The sequence below is a fragment of the Myxine glutinosa genome, chromosome 1 (genome assembly GCF_964187855.1).
Source record: "Myxine glutinosa chromosome 1, kmMyxGlut1.1, whole genome shotgun sequence".
Classification (NCBI taxonomy): Eukaryota; Metazoa; Chordata; class Myxini; order Myxiniformes; family Myxinidae; genus Myxine; species Myxine glutinosa.
The window spans coordinates 371,857,752-371,872,723 of record NC_136261.1 but is presented as its reverse complement, the minus strand read 5'-3'; the positions used below and the strand labels follow the sequence as shown (position 1 = coordinate 371,872,723).

The 14,972-nt window shown below is 40.6% G+C and overlaps 1 protein-coding gene across 3 annotated transcripts in view; it reads left to right on the top strand.

The window, feature by feature from the left end:
* The window catches only part of LOC137415281 (E3 ubiquitin-protein ligase TRIM7-like), a 40,659-nt gene that overhangs the window by 21,046 nt on the left and 4,641 nt on the right, over positions 1–14,972 (top strand). For 2 of the 3 annotated variants that reach the window (XM_078770169.1, XM_078770167.1), the window contains exons 2-7: positions 1,340–1,822; positions 5,972–6,067; positions 7,150–7,383; positions 9,400–9,422; positions 9,889–10,016; positions 12,143–12,196. In XM_078770169.1, the coding sequence (XP_078626295.1) occupies positions 1,379–1,822; positions 5,972–6,067; positions 7,150–7,383; positions 9,400–9,422; positions 9,889–10,016; positions 12,143–12,196 (979 nt within the window). In that variant the 5' untranslated portion in view covers positions 1,340–1,378. Of the gene's footprint in view, positions 1–597; positions 1,261–1,339; positions 1,823–5,971; positions 6,068–7,149; positions 7,384–9,399; positions 9,423–9,888; positions 10,017–12,142; positions 12,197–14,972 lie in introns of those variants that run through there. The other variant, XM_078770168.1, reaches the window with a different exon arrangement.

The following is a 14,972-nucleotide window of genomic DNA, read 5'->3' as shown; positions in this document are numbered from 1 at the left end:
ACACACACAACCACACGTACGTTGTGACCAGGACCAGTCAGACCCTCTTTTTCAGAGCATGAAGGTCAAAGTGGAAAAGCATCAGGACATGCAGAGAGGAAGAATGAAGGACGGGTCATGGAGCATTGCCACTCAGATACTTCAGATCATCTTGTTAAATAGAAAGATAAACTAAGAGATCGAAGTATCGCTCCGCTGATTGCAAGCTTGCCATTGTTCTGCCTGTTTTGTCATCGATACTAATAGATGTTCGATTTCACAAAAATGGCTCTCCTGGTGCGGCCATGACATGGGAGGGGTGGGGATGGGGCGGGGTGGGAGTGGTGGATTAGGGGGGGGGTGGGCGGGTTGTGAGGGGTGGATTGGGGGGGCGGGGTGGGAGGGGTGGATTATGGGGGGGTTGGGCGCGTTGGGAGGGGTGGATTGGGGGGGTGGGGCGGGGTGGGATGGGTGGATTAGGGGGGGTGGGGCGGCTTGCGAGGGGTGGATTCGGGGGTGGGGCGGGGTGGGAGGGGTGGATTGGGGAGGGGGTGGGAGGGGTGGATGGGGGGGGGTGTAGTTGCCTCGGCCTGTCATCATTCTGAGGTCTGCAAAATGAGTTCCAGCTCACAAGAATCGGAGCAATTCATCAGGGGCACAGCCACGCTCCCAGCAATGATGCAATCAGCAGCCTCAGCCTACTCGCGAAATCTGTATTTCAAAAGGAGCCGTCTGTCTTGTTTGTTTGTTTGTTGTGTTATAACTTGAGAATGGATTAACGCATTTCAATAAATCAAACTACGTTGGATTTGGGTAACTCCCGGGAAAAACCTTTTTCTTTTATGGGAACATGGACACGCGTGTCAAAACTGCAAATGCAAACACGTGACCTATCTCCCAGGAATATTTTGGGGTTTTTTCTTCCCCCATAGATTAGCCATTTCAGCAAAGATTGGTATTTCCATCAGAGAAGCGACGGGTCTTATATTCTAGAAAGAATAATAATAATAACTCAGGAAAATACTTTTTTTTTTTGTTCTTAATACAGGAAAATAATACTTTCTTTTGAATCCAAACAGCACAAAAACAATGCACAAACATGTTAATTAATGGTACAGTTTGGACAATTTTATAGTTGAATCCCAAACCATATTTTCCCCCATTACCTCCTCAGTTTGCGGTTCATGGGGATTTTCACCACCTCGTGAACGACGAGGCATTCCTGTATAGACTTTAACACTGAGTGGGGTATCGTGTTCTATGAACTCTCTTGTTTCTGAGGTAATTGTGCTCCATAGTAATTTACCTGATGTTTCTTACCTCTACTTTTGTTTTTATAACTACCCCTCTCGATCTACAGGTTTCAACTCTGCTCCATTTCCTTCTCTGATACAAGAAAATGGCGTCTTCTTCGATGACTGGAGTTTGTGCAGATGAACTTCAATGCGCTGTGTGTCTTGAACTGTACAAGGAACCAATTACTCTGCCATGTGGCCACTCATTTTGTAAAGTCTGCATCGAGCAACACTGGGAAAGCAGGCAAGAGGCCACAGTCTGTGATTGTCCGAACTGCCGTGAGGTATTTCCGATAAAACCAAAATGTCAAAAGAATGTGGCCCTTGCCAAATTGGTAGAGAAGACGAAGTTGGTGCCAGGAGTAAACGTGGAGAAGATGAAATTGACGCCAGGAGTAAACGTGGAGGAGCGAAGATGCACCGAGCATGGCAAGCCAATACAACTCTACTGCAAGGATGATGAAAGCTTGATGTGTGTGATGTGCCTGGTTGGACAACATACGAACCATAAAGTTGTTCCTGTGGAGCTTGTTCATGACGAATTCAAGGCAAGTAAATATATGAAAAGTTTATTTGTTCATGTAAATTTTATCCATTTGAATTTATCTCCAAGAATATAAAATCCATTCTCAAAGGAAGTTGAAAGAACAAAGTGCCAAAAGATATAAGATATTGATAAATTGCAAGTTCTGTAATCATCAAAATATCTCATAACTCAGAACATTCCTCACAAGTGGAGGTTATTTTATAGAGAGACTACCTTCTTATGATACTTTCCCCCACACTGCTGGAGATCAATTGGTTGTAGAATGAGCGAAGTATCAAAACAAGTCTTTTAAATTGAACAACTGACAGAAAAGGTGGTTATTGATTTTACAGGTAAAAAGGTAGGCTTGAGAGGTCACCAAATTAACAATTTTGTGCTGAGATTGTTCATGGCCCTGGGCCTAAGGATATAGATCCAAATCTCTGAAAAAGCTTGGAGATGAAATGTCAAGCGATGCTCAAGAATAATGTGTGTGAACAGCATTTTGAGATGTTGAATGAAGGGAAATGTGTGTTAATAAAACATACAGGTTTAGACCACTTTACCATCCCAGGTATATTCATGAAAACCACACAAAACAACCTGTTATTGTTAAACTTCATATGGCACCACCTTTAGAGGCCATTTTTCCCCACAGTGCAGGGCTTGGCCTTTTTCGGGCACCGTGGTCCCCATTGTTCAGCAATATTTTATGGCCGGATGCCCTTCATGCCGCCAACCCTGTAAGTCGCCTCTTCCAACACACAGGGAATTACTAGTAAACTGGTACTCAATTTGACGACCTCAGTGGGATGACAGGCTGAGTCAGCCCCCCTGGTGTTAATTCAGCGATGACCGGGATTCGAACCCAGGATCCTAGGATCCCAAGCCGGCACCCGAACCGCTAAGGCAACACCAGGCTGTTGCTAAACTTCATATAAAAGGATTTAAAAAAAACACTTCCAGTTACAGCAATTACCAACAAGAGGTAATGTACAGGCCTGGTATTATCCATTACTGGTGTTTGTTTTCTTGTGCTTTTACTTCCTTGCGTCACAACGTTCACATTCATACTGAGTCTTGGCCAATGGTCGTCTTATCCTGGTTTCAAAGATCTTCAATAATATTTATGATGACACGACAATCAGACTTTAACAAATTACTCGACTGCTCGAAAGGATGAAGCAACAAATTATTTTGAGTTTTTTTTAATTATCTCATTTTAATATTCTGTTCAAAGAGGACCAGCATATTAATCATGGAAACTCCTTCAACAAACTATGATGTAACTGGAAACCAAAGTTGAATTGTTCTCCATAAACAAAATGGCTGTTTGAAATGTGCACTGATATTGACAAGGACACCAGTCTACAAATGAACACAGACAGGTTTTTACATTGACAGAAAGGGCCTTAATAATCCAACATTGCAGTTGAAATCAAAACCTTCCTTTTCTCTCATGGCCTGATCTCAAACCATCAGTTTGGTTTCTAACCCCAATCAATCACCCTGGCCCTCCATCTCCTGCTCTTCCAACAATGGATTGAGGCTCTGAATGTTAGAAAAGAGATCAATTCTGTATCTCCTGGATATGGCTCAAGCATTTATCCAAATCTGGTATTGTGTCTACCTCTCCTCCACTTTCATAGTCATGCCTGAGTCTCAATGGGATCCACTCCCATTTGAAAATCTGTGGCCCCAAACCAGTCTCAGGTTAAAATTTTGCTTATAACTCCACCCTTTGCTGCAGCACCACTCATCCTCCAAAAAGGCAGGCATCAGCTTCTTCCCTCTCTGAACATGTGTGAAAAAAGCAGAGGCTTGAGCAGCACTTGGAATTGTAAACCCTGGCGTCTCACTTTGTCTCTTTAAAACGACAAACTGGAAAAACATTCAATCCATTCCATTTAAGCAACACCTGCAATTCAGGTCTTCAAACGTGTTAACATCTCCATTAGCCACAATCCCTCCTGGACCAACTAAATATCTGAGTTGGCTTGGAAAGCCATTGCCTCATTGGGAATTCTCCATCATGCAAAGACAAATTATAATTTTTAACAACCCACAAGGCTGGCAGCTGCAGCCCAATGGAGTATTGCTTTCCTTCTGGGCTCATGTTCCTATTTCACACCTTTTCAACTTGAATCCATGGATAAACATGTTAATTGGATAAACATGTTAAATAAACAAAAGCAGTGCAATCTCCTTCAGCAATGCGGCATCCCTGGGCCTGTTACTCCTGCATCGCTGACAGCATGGTTGGCTCTCTATGTTCACCTGTGTCCTTGTTGGCATTTCACCCTCTCCTCTTTCAATGGTCTGTCTCCTCACCCTTCAACCCCCCACAGGGTTCTGCCACGAACTCACTTCTTGTGAAACTCGCAAAATCCAGACTCACTGCTCACATCCATCAAGGAATGACTTTACACGATGGAGGGTGCCCGATCTGTGGTTGCTTTTGCAAACCAACTTTGTAACATGTTCAACCGAAGAGATGTCAGAAGTTAGACACTGAATCTCTTGGACACTCAGTGGTTGAACATGGAAATATGGGGGTTTATGTAATGGTCCCTCTGGTGTGAGACTGAGAGATTTGCCAGGTATGCAAGGTGTGATCAATTTTGTTTGTCCAACAATTCCAGATCGTGAGACAGTGATGCAGCTGCTGTATCTGCCTGTTCGCAGGATACAGTACTGTACTATATAATGTGGAGTCATTTGTGCAAGTGCTGGAAGTCCAGAAGCCAGGTATGATGGCTTTCTTGTATGCAGCAGTTAGTGAGCTTGACAAGTAGACCAGGATGCTACTTTGTATTGATTTATCTAAAATATGTCCAAGCCATGTTATATCGACATGTATCTTGACGATTTGTTTCAGATTCAAGCCTTCTTACCATTTCTAATGGCGAAGCAAAATCATTTGCAAAGTTGAATGACACAGAATCCAAAATGATGATCCGTCGTGAGGTTCTTTGAAAAGACAAAAGACTTTCCATCTATATCGATAATGGTTGACGTGATTTTGCTCGAAATGGAAGTTCGCTTACCGAAACTACACACACGGTTTTGATGAAACATGCCCAGTGCCCACAACCTTCATCACCCGTGATGTACCAATGTTTGTTCATGGCATAAAAAACTCAAGGTCTAAGGTGGTCTGTGGGGCCCCACCCAAAATTGGTATTTGCTCTCTTTTCTGAAACTACACATACGATGTTGATGAAACTTGGCCACAAACTTCATATCTGATGCCTAATGAAGGTGTATTGACTGAATAAAAATCTGAGCACATGAAGGGGGTTTACAGGGGAGGGGGTTGTGAGGGTTGTGAGGGTTGTCCGCCCCCAAACCCCCCAAATACGAATTCGCTCTCTTCTCTGAAACGACACACACAATTTCAATGAAATTTGATCACAACCATCATCACTCATGATGTACAATAGTTTGTTCACCGCATTAAAAAATATCGTGGTCTGTGGGGGGTTTGAGTGACTGTTGCTCCTGATCCAGGTGAGCTTCAGAACCCATTGTCCTATTTTTGCTTGGCTCATGGGGGCGATTCACAAAATGTTGGACATATCAATTTTTTGACTCTGGTGGTAATTCTTGGGAAAAATGCCAGGGGTATGGAAAAGGCCTCTTGATATGGCATGTGCCACGTGGCAAAGTATAGAAAAGATGTGACATTTTCTAGCTTGTAGAAAATGCCAAAGTATAGAAAAGAAGTGACATTTTCTAGCTTGTAGAAAATGCCAAAGTATAGAAAAGAAGGGACATTCAAAAAATCTCATGTGCATGCTGGTCTACCCTTATGTTCTGAGGAGGAACCAAGTAATGCTCCTGAAAAGTTCATATAAATGGCGCCAATTTCATTCATACAGCTGCATGAAGAAGTAAATGTATTTTATTTGCTAGATGTAGAGCGCCCCTTTATAGTCCACCTCTGCTTCCTTTAACTATCAATTATTCACCATGATAATAATGTTGATGAGCTCTCTTCTCATACAGTTGTATAAATAAAGAAGAGTTGATATTTAATTTGGAATCGACAAATGTCTTGTCTCCACTTTTTTGCAAATACATTTTAAAATCATTTTGTGCAGTTTGTGCCTCATCGTTTCCACATACAGAAGCACAATTCCCTTTACCTGGACTTATTTATTCTGTGCAGGGCGTTTTGAATGCAAAGTGTCCTGAACTATCAAAGTCAAAGCAGCACCTTGAATCCGAACTCCATCAGCTGAAGCGGGAGGTTGAACAAACACAGGTATGAAGTACCAAGGAATGGACGTGATTGAAGGAAAGAGAATTAGCATCTGGAAAAAACATTTGTTTCTCCAATGGGTGACATCACCACAGCTCAAACTGCACAATCTTACTTGCATCTCAGCCATCTCAGGCCACCTCTGGCCATCTACACACACTAGCCACCAACCACCTGACCCAAAACAATGTCAATCCATGACCATTAATGTGAGATTTACTTCTAAATCCAACTGAACAGACTTTTTTTTTGAAAGTTGTCTCCTTAAAATGCTTTCAAGTTATTGTTAAAATGCTTTTTTGGATACAAGAGTCAGCTCATGGAAGAGCAAGATACAGAGTGAAAAAAGGAAATGTATTGACGGTGGGGCAGTGGGGCAAAAGGTGGAACATGAAAAGGTTAGGGAATTAATTAATGGGCAAAAAAGAAAAAATAACAAGATGTGAAGAACGCATTAACCTGCAAGACGATTGGTTTAGGGAAGTGGGGAGTGGTGGTGAAAAGTGGTGAAAATAGTGAAAGTGGTAAAATATTGCAGGTTTGGATGGTTCAGGATGGCGGGAGAGGGTAGTGGGATGCCAGCATCGAGCCGTGGAGGGTAGAGCGGGATTGAACTTTTTCATGAAGATTATTTCACAAGCCAGAGAAAAGAGTGGAGGTGGGCAGGTATCCTGTAATATTACTGCCCACCTCTGTGCAATTCCCTGGAAACAAACTCTGTCCATATCTGAACAAGTGTTGGTGTTTTTTTGTGATCAGGAAATCTTAAATTTTATTTTATTTCTTTCACTTTTAAAGATTTAGACCTTTTCTGCCTAATTCTGTCCATCACATGCGAACTAGTTAAAATCTCCCTCATCTCGGTTGGGTAAATGTTGAAATTTTCCATCAACCCATCAACTCACCCCAATAAGTGTTGTGGATAAGGGTCCTGTCCAATACATTATGTCCTTCTAAATGCACTCGTGCAATATGTCCTTATCCTTCTTCAGTCGTAATTCTTAGTTCCCTTTAGTTTTAACCTTTTTTCTGATGGTTTATTCTTGACTTTTAACTCCAATCGCACAATGATTGATTTATTCCAGGATTCAGGCAAAGGGACTGTGGACAGGATGGAGGAAAAGCGATTGGCGTTGTACCAATATGTGGATAAATCCGTGGATCTGATGAAGAGTGGGGTGATCAAAAGGCAAAATGAGAAGATTTTTCTCCTTCAGAAGCAGATGGACAAGGTGAAGGAGCAGTTGAACTCTCTCCATGAAACAAATTCCACGTTGAAAGCAGCACTCCAGGATCTTGAGACTATTTCATTTTTACAGGTAGGCATTCTTCTTCACCTTTTACAAAAGTGGTCATGTTTAATTGTCAATATTTATTGAATTTAATTTTTTTAGAAGAGAAAAAAATGGACTAATCATAAACCTGTAGGACATGAGAACCGATTGAACGCTAGGACTTGGGGTATTGCTCGGAGAGTGAATTAATGGCACATTGTACTTTAGGAAGCATAATAACACAACATGAATATACCATCAGATGTGGAGATGTTGTCCTTGACACAGACTCTGGAAGGTTCATTTATCACTCTTGTTTCGGGATTATAGTTCCACATTTACCACAGCAGTGATTACTGACAGTTGTCACGCTATTGGAGATTGCAAGAACAGTAAGTTACACGTATAACGCTTATATAGGGCTGCTGGTGTGAGGGAAGACCAATAAAGAAGCATTAATAAGAATTTGAAAGGTAAGTATTGAGGGAAGATTTATTGATTGGGGGTGGGGAAGATTTACATGTTCATTAAGGTGTGGGTTAAGTTTTCTATTAGTGATTGAAAGAGTAACCACAACAAATATTCGATGACGCCTGTTCCTGATGCCTGAAAGTTGATTTACGATGACGCCTGTTCTGCCACGTCAGTGCGAGGTAGTCTTCCTTTGGTCGTCGCCCTTCATGGATGAAGGCGACATAATGAAGGCACCGATGACATCATCATTAACATATATTATTCCCCATGGGGAGTACTTGACAATGAGCCATATTTCAATTTTTTCCATTGAGTAGTTTCGGAGATGTGGAGGTGCAAATTTTTTCCAAGGTGGCGTCCATGCCACGTGACCTATGACGTCATAATTAACAGCAAAAAAATGAATTGGTAGAGGCGCTCCGACGGTAAAAGTTCACGTCAATCGGACCAACAGTTGCCAAGAAAATGAATTTTTAAATGCAGACATGGCACACGTGTGGCACGTGGCACACATATGGCACACGTACGCACCTGAATGCTTAACCCCACTTTTCACTTCACGAGCGAAGGTTAATTAGATATTTCTGTGTTGTACACCACTCCTTTCCTATGCCATCTCCTGGCGCTGCATGACATCATTGCTGAGCCCCCTTCGGTGCCCGGCAATGGCGCACACTTTAAGGGAGACATCGGTTTTCACTCCGGTTTCTTGCTTTCTTGCTTTCTTGTTTTCTTGGTTGCCGAGCGATATCTCTGAGGTCCTTTGAGCTAGGAAGCTGAAATTTGGACACGACAGTGACCAAGTGATGGGCTACAAAGGGTATTTTTGATTTATTAAGCAATTCATCGATTAATTATTGAATTTGTCCGATTAATGACTTGATTACTTAAGTTTTTTAAAAGTTATACATTCGGATAAAACGGTGGTGGTTTAGGTATTATATTAGCCAATTGATTAATTATTTAATTATTTTATGATTATTGTTTATTTATTTTCATTATTAATCATTTATATATTTGCTTTCTCATCTTTGCACCTTTTGAGCTAGCAAGCTGATATTTTGACACGACAGTGACCAAGTGATGTGGCTAAAAACGATATTTTTGATTTAATGATTAATCATGACTTATTGAATGAATGACTTATTGAATTGATTTTTTAAAAATTTACAGCTTCGGATCAAGCACTGGTGGATTACTTATGCTATTAGCCAATTGATTAAGATAATATTGTATGAATACCCTTTATTGATTTTAGTTACGCAATTAATCAATGAGTTATTGTACACCTCTCCCTCCCAATATAGTCTCTCTGAGCTGCACGGCGGTATTGCCATGCGCCGGAGGTGCCCCGGCAATGCCGCGCTGGAGGATATATATTTATTTGGAATGGGGGCGGTGTACTTTGAATGTATCTGTACTTGTTGTGTTGTTATTTTCAAGGGGGTACATTATACAGCCTGTAAAATGAAAATTAATTTCACGCTTAAATTTGCAAATTCAACAGTGTGCATTATTTACATTTATGAAGAGGGCATTCATTAACGAAGAAGTCGTGAGGTAATTCACTGTTTCCTTCCTTTTCAGGGTTATAAGGATGTCATAAAAAGGTAAGACTGTGATGGTGTCCATCACATTGTTTGACACATCATCATGCTTTTTTCCTCATCTCTGTTCCTTCTTCATAACCATCATCCATTTTCATTTCATCTCCAGATATATTTTATTGTCTACTTCTTCCAAAAATATGTAATTCCCAAAAATGTCGCAACTCGTTCTCATTTGATGATTCTTGTTATATAATGTAACCTGAATCCATATTATATGAGAGAACATGAAGAAAATAAAAGTTTATCAAGTCCATTTGTTTTAAACATTCTCCTTTTCATATCTTCGCTGAATTATAGATTCTCATCGAAAGATTGGCGCAAATATAAATTCCATCTATCATTCTATTTCAACCACACTTTTATCGATATCTTCCATATTTAAGGCTTTTATAATATCATTTTACAAACCTTTTTCTCCTCCAATGACCCCCTGACCTTCCTGAAGTTTTTTCTTTTTCATGCCAAGGCTCGAGTCGGTGTCACATTTTAAATCTCTGAAGATGGCACAACCCACAGTGTTGGACTTCTCCAAGGAGGAGAAGAATCTGGGCTCATTAATTGAACTCCATGAGAACTTTCTGAAGAATATAATGAGTGAGTGACAAAAATGTGCTATTTTGTAAGGAGAATAATTATTTGGGGAAAATGAGATGCGAGAGAACCAGGAAGGATAATAGAAAAGTGAAACGTATATAAATGACAAAGATCATTGTCTTCCTCTCATACACAACTTTCAAAAGGACATAATCTGTTGGGGCACCTTAGCGGTGTTTGGGGCACCTTAAAGGATATCGTACAGTACCTTCAGAAAGTATTCACACCCCTTGACTATTTTCACATTTTGTTGTGTTATGGCCTGAATTTAAAATGGATAAAATGTAGATTTTTTTGGTCACTGATCTACACGTAATACCCCATAATGTGGGATTAATTTTTTTAGAATTTCCTTTTACAAAATAATTAAAAATGAAAAGCTGAAATGTCTTGAGTCAACAGGTATTCAATACTTTTCCTATGACACTCCAAATTGAGCTGAGGTGCATCCAATTTCCTTTGATCATCCTTAAGATGGATGTTCAACTTAATTGGAGTCCACTATGGCCAATTCAATCAATCAATCAAAATGGTTTGTCGAAAGCATGTCTGGCAGCGAATGGCTGAATTGCACATGCATACATATTCATAATTTTCAATCAAAGATTGCTTACAAGATAAAAGTTTATAAAATACAATTAGTGCATTGACAAAAAAATGTTAAATTAAAAAACAAACATGGCACGTTTCAAACAGAGCTAATGGAGCTCAATTGATTGGAAATGATATTAGAAAGAAACACACCTTTCTATACAAGGTCCTGCAGTTGACAGTGCATGTCAGAGAAGAAACTACCATAAAGTCCAAGGAACTGTCCGTATAACTCTGAGATAGAATTGTGAGGAGGCGTATATCTGAGGAAGGGTATCAAGCAATTTCTAGAATGTTGAAAGTTCTGTCCGACCAAACTGAGCAACCGGGCAAGAAGCACCTTGGTCAAGGAAGGTGAACAATAACGCAATGACCACTGTGACAGAACGAGAGTTCCTTGGCTCAGATGGGAGAACCTTCTGGAAGGATAAGAGTCTGCAGCACTTCACAAATCTAGGCTTTATGGCTGGATTTGTGAAGCCAGACAAAGCCACTCCTGAGAAAAAGGCACATGACAGCATGCCTGGAATTTGTAAAAAGATACGTGAAAGACTCTGTGAGTGAGGCAACATATTCTGTGGTCTGATGAGACGACAATTGAACTCTTCGGCCTGAATGCAAAGTGCTATTTCTGGCGGAAACAGAGCACAGCTCATCACCCATCTGACACAATCCCCACTGTGAAACACGGTGGTGGCAGCATCATGCTGTGGGGATGCTTTTCAGTGGCAGGGACTGGGAGACTTGTAAGGACAGAGGGAACATTGAATGGAGCCAAGTGCAGGCAAATCCTTGATTAGAACCTGCTTCAGAGAGCAAAAGACCAAACGAGATTTTGGAGCTGTGAGGGCTGGTATAAATACATTTTCTTTGTTTCCTTTTTCCTGTTTACAGGGGGGGGGGGGCGGCAAGATAAATTATACTTGATTTTTGCATTTATTTCTTGAAGGTAAGGCATCCGTGTGTGTGTGTGTGTGTGTGTGTTTTTTTTTGTGTGTGTGTTTTTGTGTGTGTGTGTTTTTGTGTGTGTGTTTTGTGTGTGTGTTTTTGTGTGTGTGTGTGTGTGTGTGTGTGTGTGTGTGTATGTGTGTGTGTGTATTTTTGTGTGTACCGACAGCTTGCTTGTATTACCAGGAAATTAACGGAACTAAACACGTCTCAGTCTCATCCACAGATATTTCTCGTATTTCCTATTTTTCCAGGAGTCTGATTTTCATCCAGGAGCAAAACAATTATGGTTAATCATCTATGATTTGCCACTCGTTTAAATGCTGAAAATCATGTTTAAAAAGACTATTTGAGTGACACACTTCTCCCGAGCAGCGGCAGGTTAAAAGTGCCCTGATGGGCAGAAGCAAGTCCCTGAAAATTCACACACAGCGCATGCGGGAAAGGCCTCGTTAGCATTCACACATTGTTCAAATCTGTTCATGTTTATAAATTGTTCCTTAAAGCAAAAAATATTTACTGTATAAATAAACAGCAGAGTGTCCACATTGATTGTGATGTTGCTTTATCTTTCCTTCTTTCAACAGAGCCAGTGGAGCTCCAAATGTCTGAGCTGGACCAGAGCAGCTTGATAAGTCTTTGTAAGTGAAATGAAGGGAAATGGGACATGGAGGGTGAAGGGATTGAAAAGAATGATATTTAACGAGGAAATTCATTGTCCTTCTTTGGTTTTTCTCTTTTTCCATGATCTTTCAAAATTCCCACTTTCTTGACTTTAATTCGTTCCCTTTCCTTTGATTTTGCTTCCCTTTTTTATTCATTCTGATACACTTGTTTCTTTTCTCTCTTACTTGGATTATATGTTCAACATAGTTCTCGCTTTCTTGTATTTTGAAAGTTCACTTTTGAAAATTTTTCCACAAAATCATCAAGGACAAACTATAAAGAAATTTCAAACAGATAATGCATCACCGAAACTAATTTCAAACAAAGAATGCATTTTCATCTGATCATGTGCTTGTGAAGATCAACATCTCTGGCCATTCGCAGTAAACAGGCAATCCTTACATCACTGCCTCATTTACACTTAATCAATTATTGCTTCAAGCTTCGACAAACACTCCACTGGTTACAACAACACTTGATTACTCTTGTAGTCGAGCCACATACGGAGACTCTACAAATTAGCAGCCTGAATACAGTACATGATCATCAACAGTACATGATTTCAGTACCTGATCAGTTCTCAGTACATGATCATCAACTTTTTACAAACTGCAAGGACATCTCTAATAACAACATTATATAATTATCTACATTTGTGATTTGTCACTCGAAGTTGATAAAAAAGAAAAGTAGGAAAGACAACTGAATTTGCAATAAGTCCCTGAAATTACATCGGAGCTTACGACAGTGCATTCAGAAAGTATTCAGACCCCTTCACTTTTTCACATTTTGTTATGTTGCAGCCTTATGCTGAAATCGTTTAAATTCATTTTTTCCCTCATCAATCTACACTCAATACCCCATAATGACAAAGAGAAAACAGGACTTTAGAAAGTTTTGCAAATTTATTCAAAAGGAAAAACTGAAATATCACATTGACGTAAGTATTCATACCCTTTGCTATGACACTTGAGATTTAGCTGAGGTGCCTCCCATTTGTCTTGATCATCTTTGAGATGTTTCCACACCTTGATTGGAGTCCACCTGTGGTAAATTCAATTGATTGGACATGATTTGGAAAGGCACACACCTGTCTATAAAAGGTCTCACAGCTGACAATGCATATGAGAGCAAAAACCAAGCCATGAGGTCAGAGGAACTGCCTGCAGAGCTCAGAGACAGGATTGTGTCGAGGCACAGATCTGAGGAAGCCTACAAAAAAATTTCTGCATAATTGAAGGTTCCCAAGAGCACAGTGGCCTCCATAATTCTTAAATGAAAGAAGTTTGGAACAACCTGGACTCTTCCGAGAGCTGGCCGCCCGGCCAAACTGAGCAATCGGGGGAGAATGGTCTTGGTCAGAGAGGTGACTAAGAACCGGATGATCACTCTGGCTGAGCTCCGGAGATCCTGTGTGGAGATGGGAGAAACTTCCAGAAGGACAACCGTCACTGCTTTATGACAGAGTAGCCAGACCGAAGCCTCTCCTCAGTGAAAGACACATGAAAGCCCGCTTGGAGTTTGCAAAAAAGCACCTAAAGGATTCTCAGACTGTGAGAAACAAGATTCTGTGGGCTTTTTTTATTCGCTTGTTTCTGTTATTTTTTACAATGTGGAATAACACAATGGTTTGGTGCTCAATCTTGGAGCAAAAGTGTCAAGATACACTACCGGTCAAAGGTTTTAGAACACCTCAATTTTTCCAGTTTTTATTGAAATTTACGCAGTTTAATATCCAGTGAATAACCTGAAATGGTACAAAGGTAAACAGCAAACTGCTCGAGGTTAAAAAAAAGTTTAGGTTAACAAAAACGGGAAAATAATGTAAATTGCGCAGTTTTATTGTCAAAAAAAAAAAAAGGCCTTCTTCAGTGAACAAGTAATGGGTTAACAACTTACAGCTGCTCTGCAGCAATGTAAGTAAATTAAGCCTTGAAAGTTGATGCAAACAATTCGTACAGGTGTCCCAACCTCTGCTGATTACTTGATTACAAACCCCCTGTCTGTATAAAAGCAGTGTTGAAACAGACTGTTATTGTACCCTCCGAAGCATTATTTGGACAATATTGCACTGCAGGAAGTAGTATATTGGAAACTGGAGGAAACTGAGGGGAAGAGGTCTGGCAGACCCAAAGCCACAACAGAATCAGAAGACAAGTTTCTGAGAGTCAACAGCTTGCGTGATAGGCGGCTCACAGGACAACAGCTTCAATCACAGCTTAACACTGGTCGAAGTAAGCAAGTCTCAGTTTCAACTGTGAAGAGAAGACTTCGAGCTGCAGGTTTGACAGGTCGAGTGGCAGTAAGAAAGCCATTGCTAAGATGGCTAAATAAGAAAAAGAGGCTTGCCTGGGCCACGAAGCACCGCCAGTGGAGTACTGAAGACTGGACACACCTGCAGGTTGTCCAGGTGTGAAAGCCTAAACACACCTCCAGGCGACGTCAAAACTACTTTCGAGGAAAAGAACAAGAGGCCAGGCCTCAAATCATGGAATGGCCAGCACAGTCTCCAGACTTAAACCCCATCGAGCTGGTTTGGGATGAATTGGACAGAAGTGTGAAAGCAAAGCAACCTACAAGTGCAACTCATTTGTGGGAACTTCTGTAACAGTGTTGGGAAAAACTTCCCAAACAATATTTGATTTCCATTGGAGAAAGAATGCCACGAGTGTGTTCGGCGGTTATATCTGCAAAAGGTGGATACTTTGCTGAGTCAAAAATTTAAATTAAATTTTGTTAAACAAAATGATT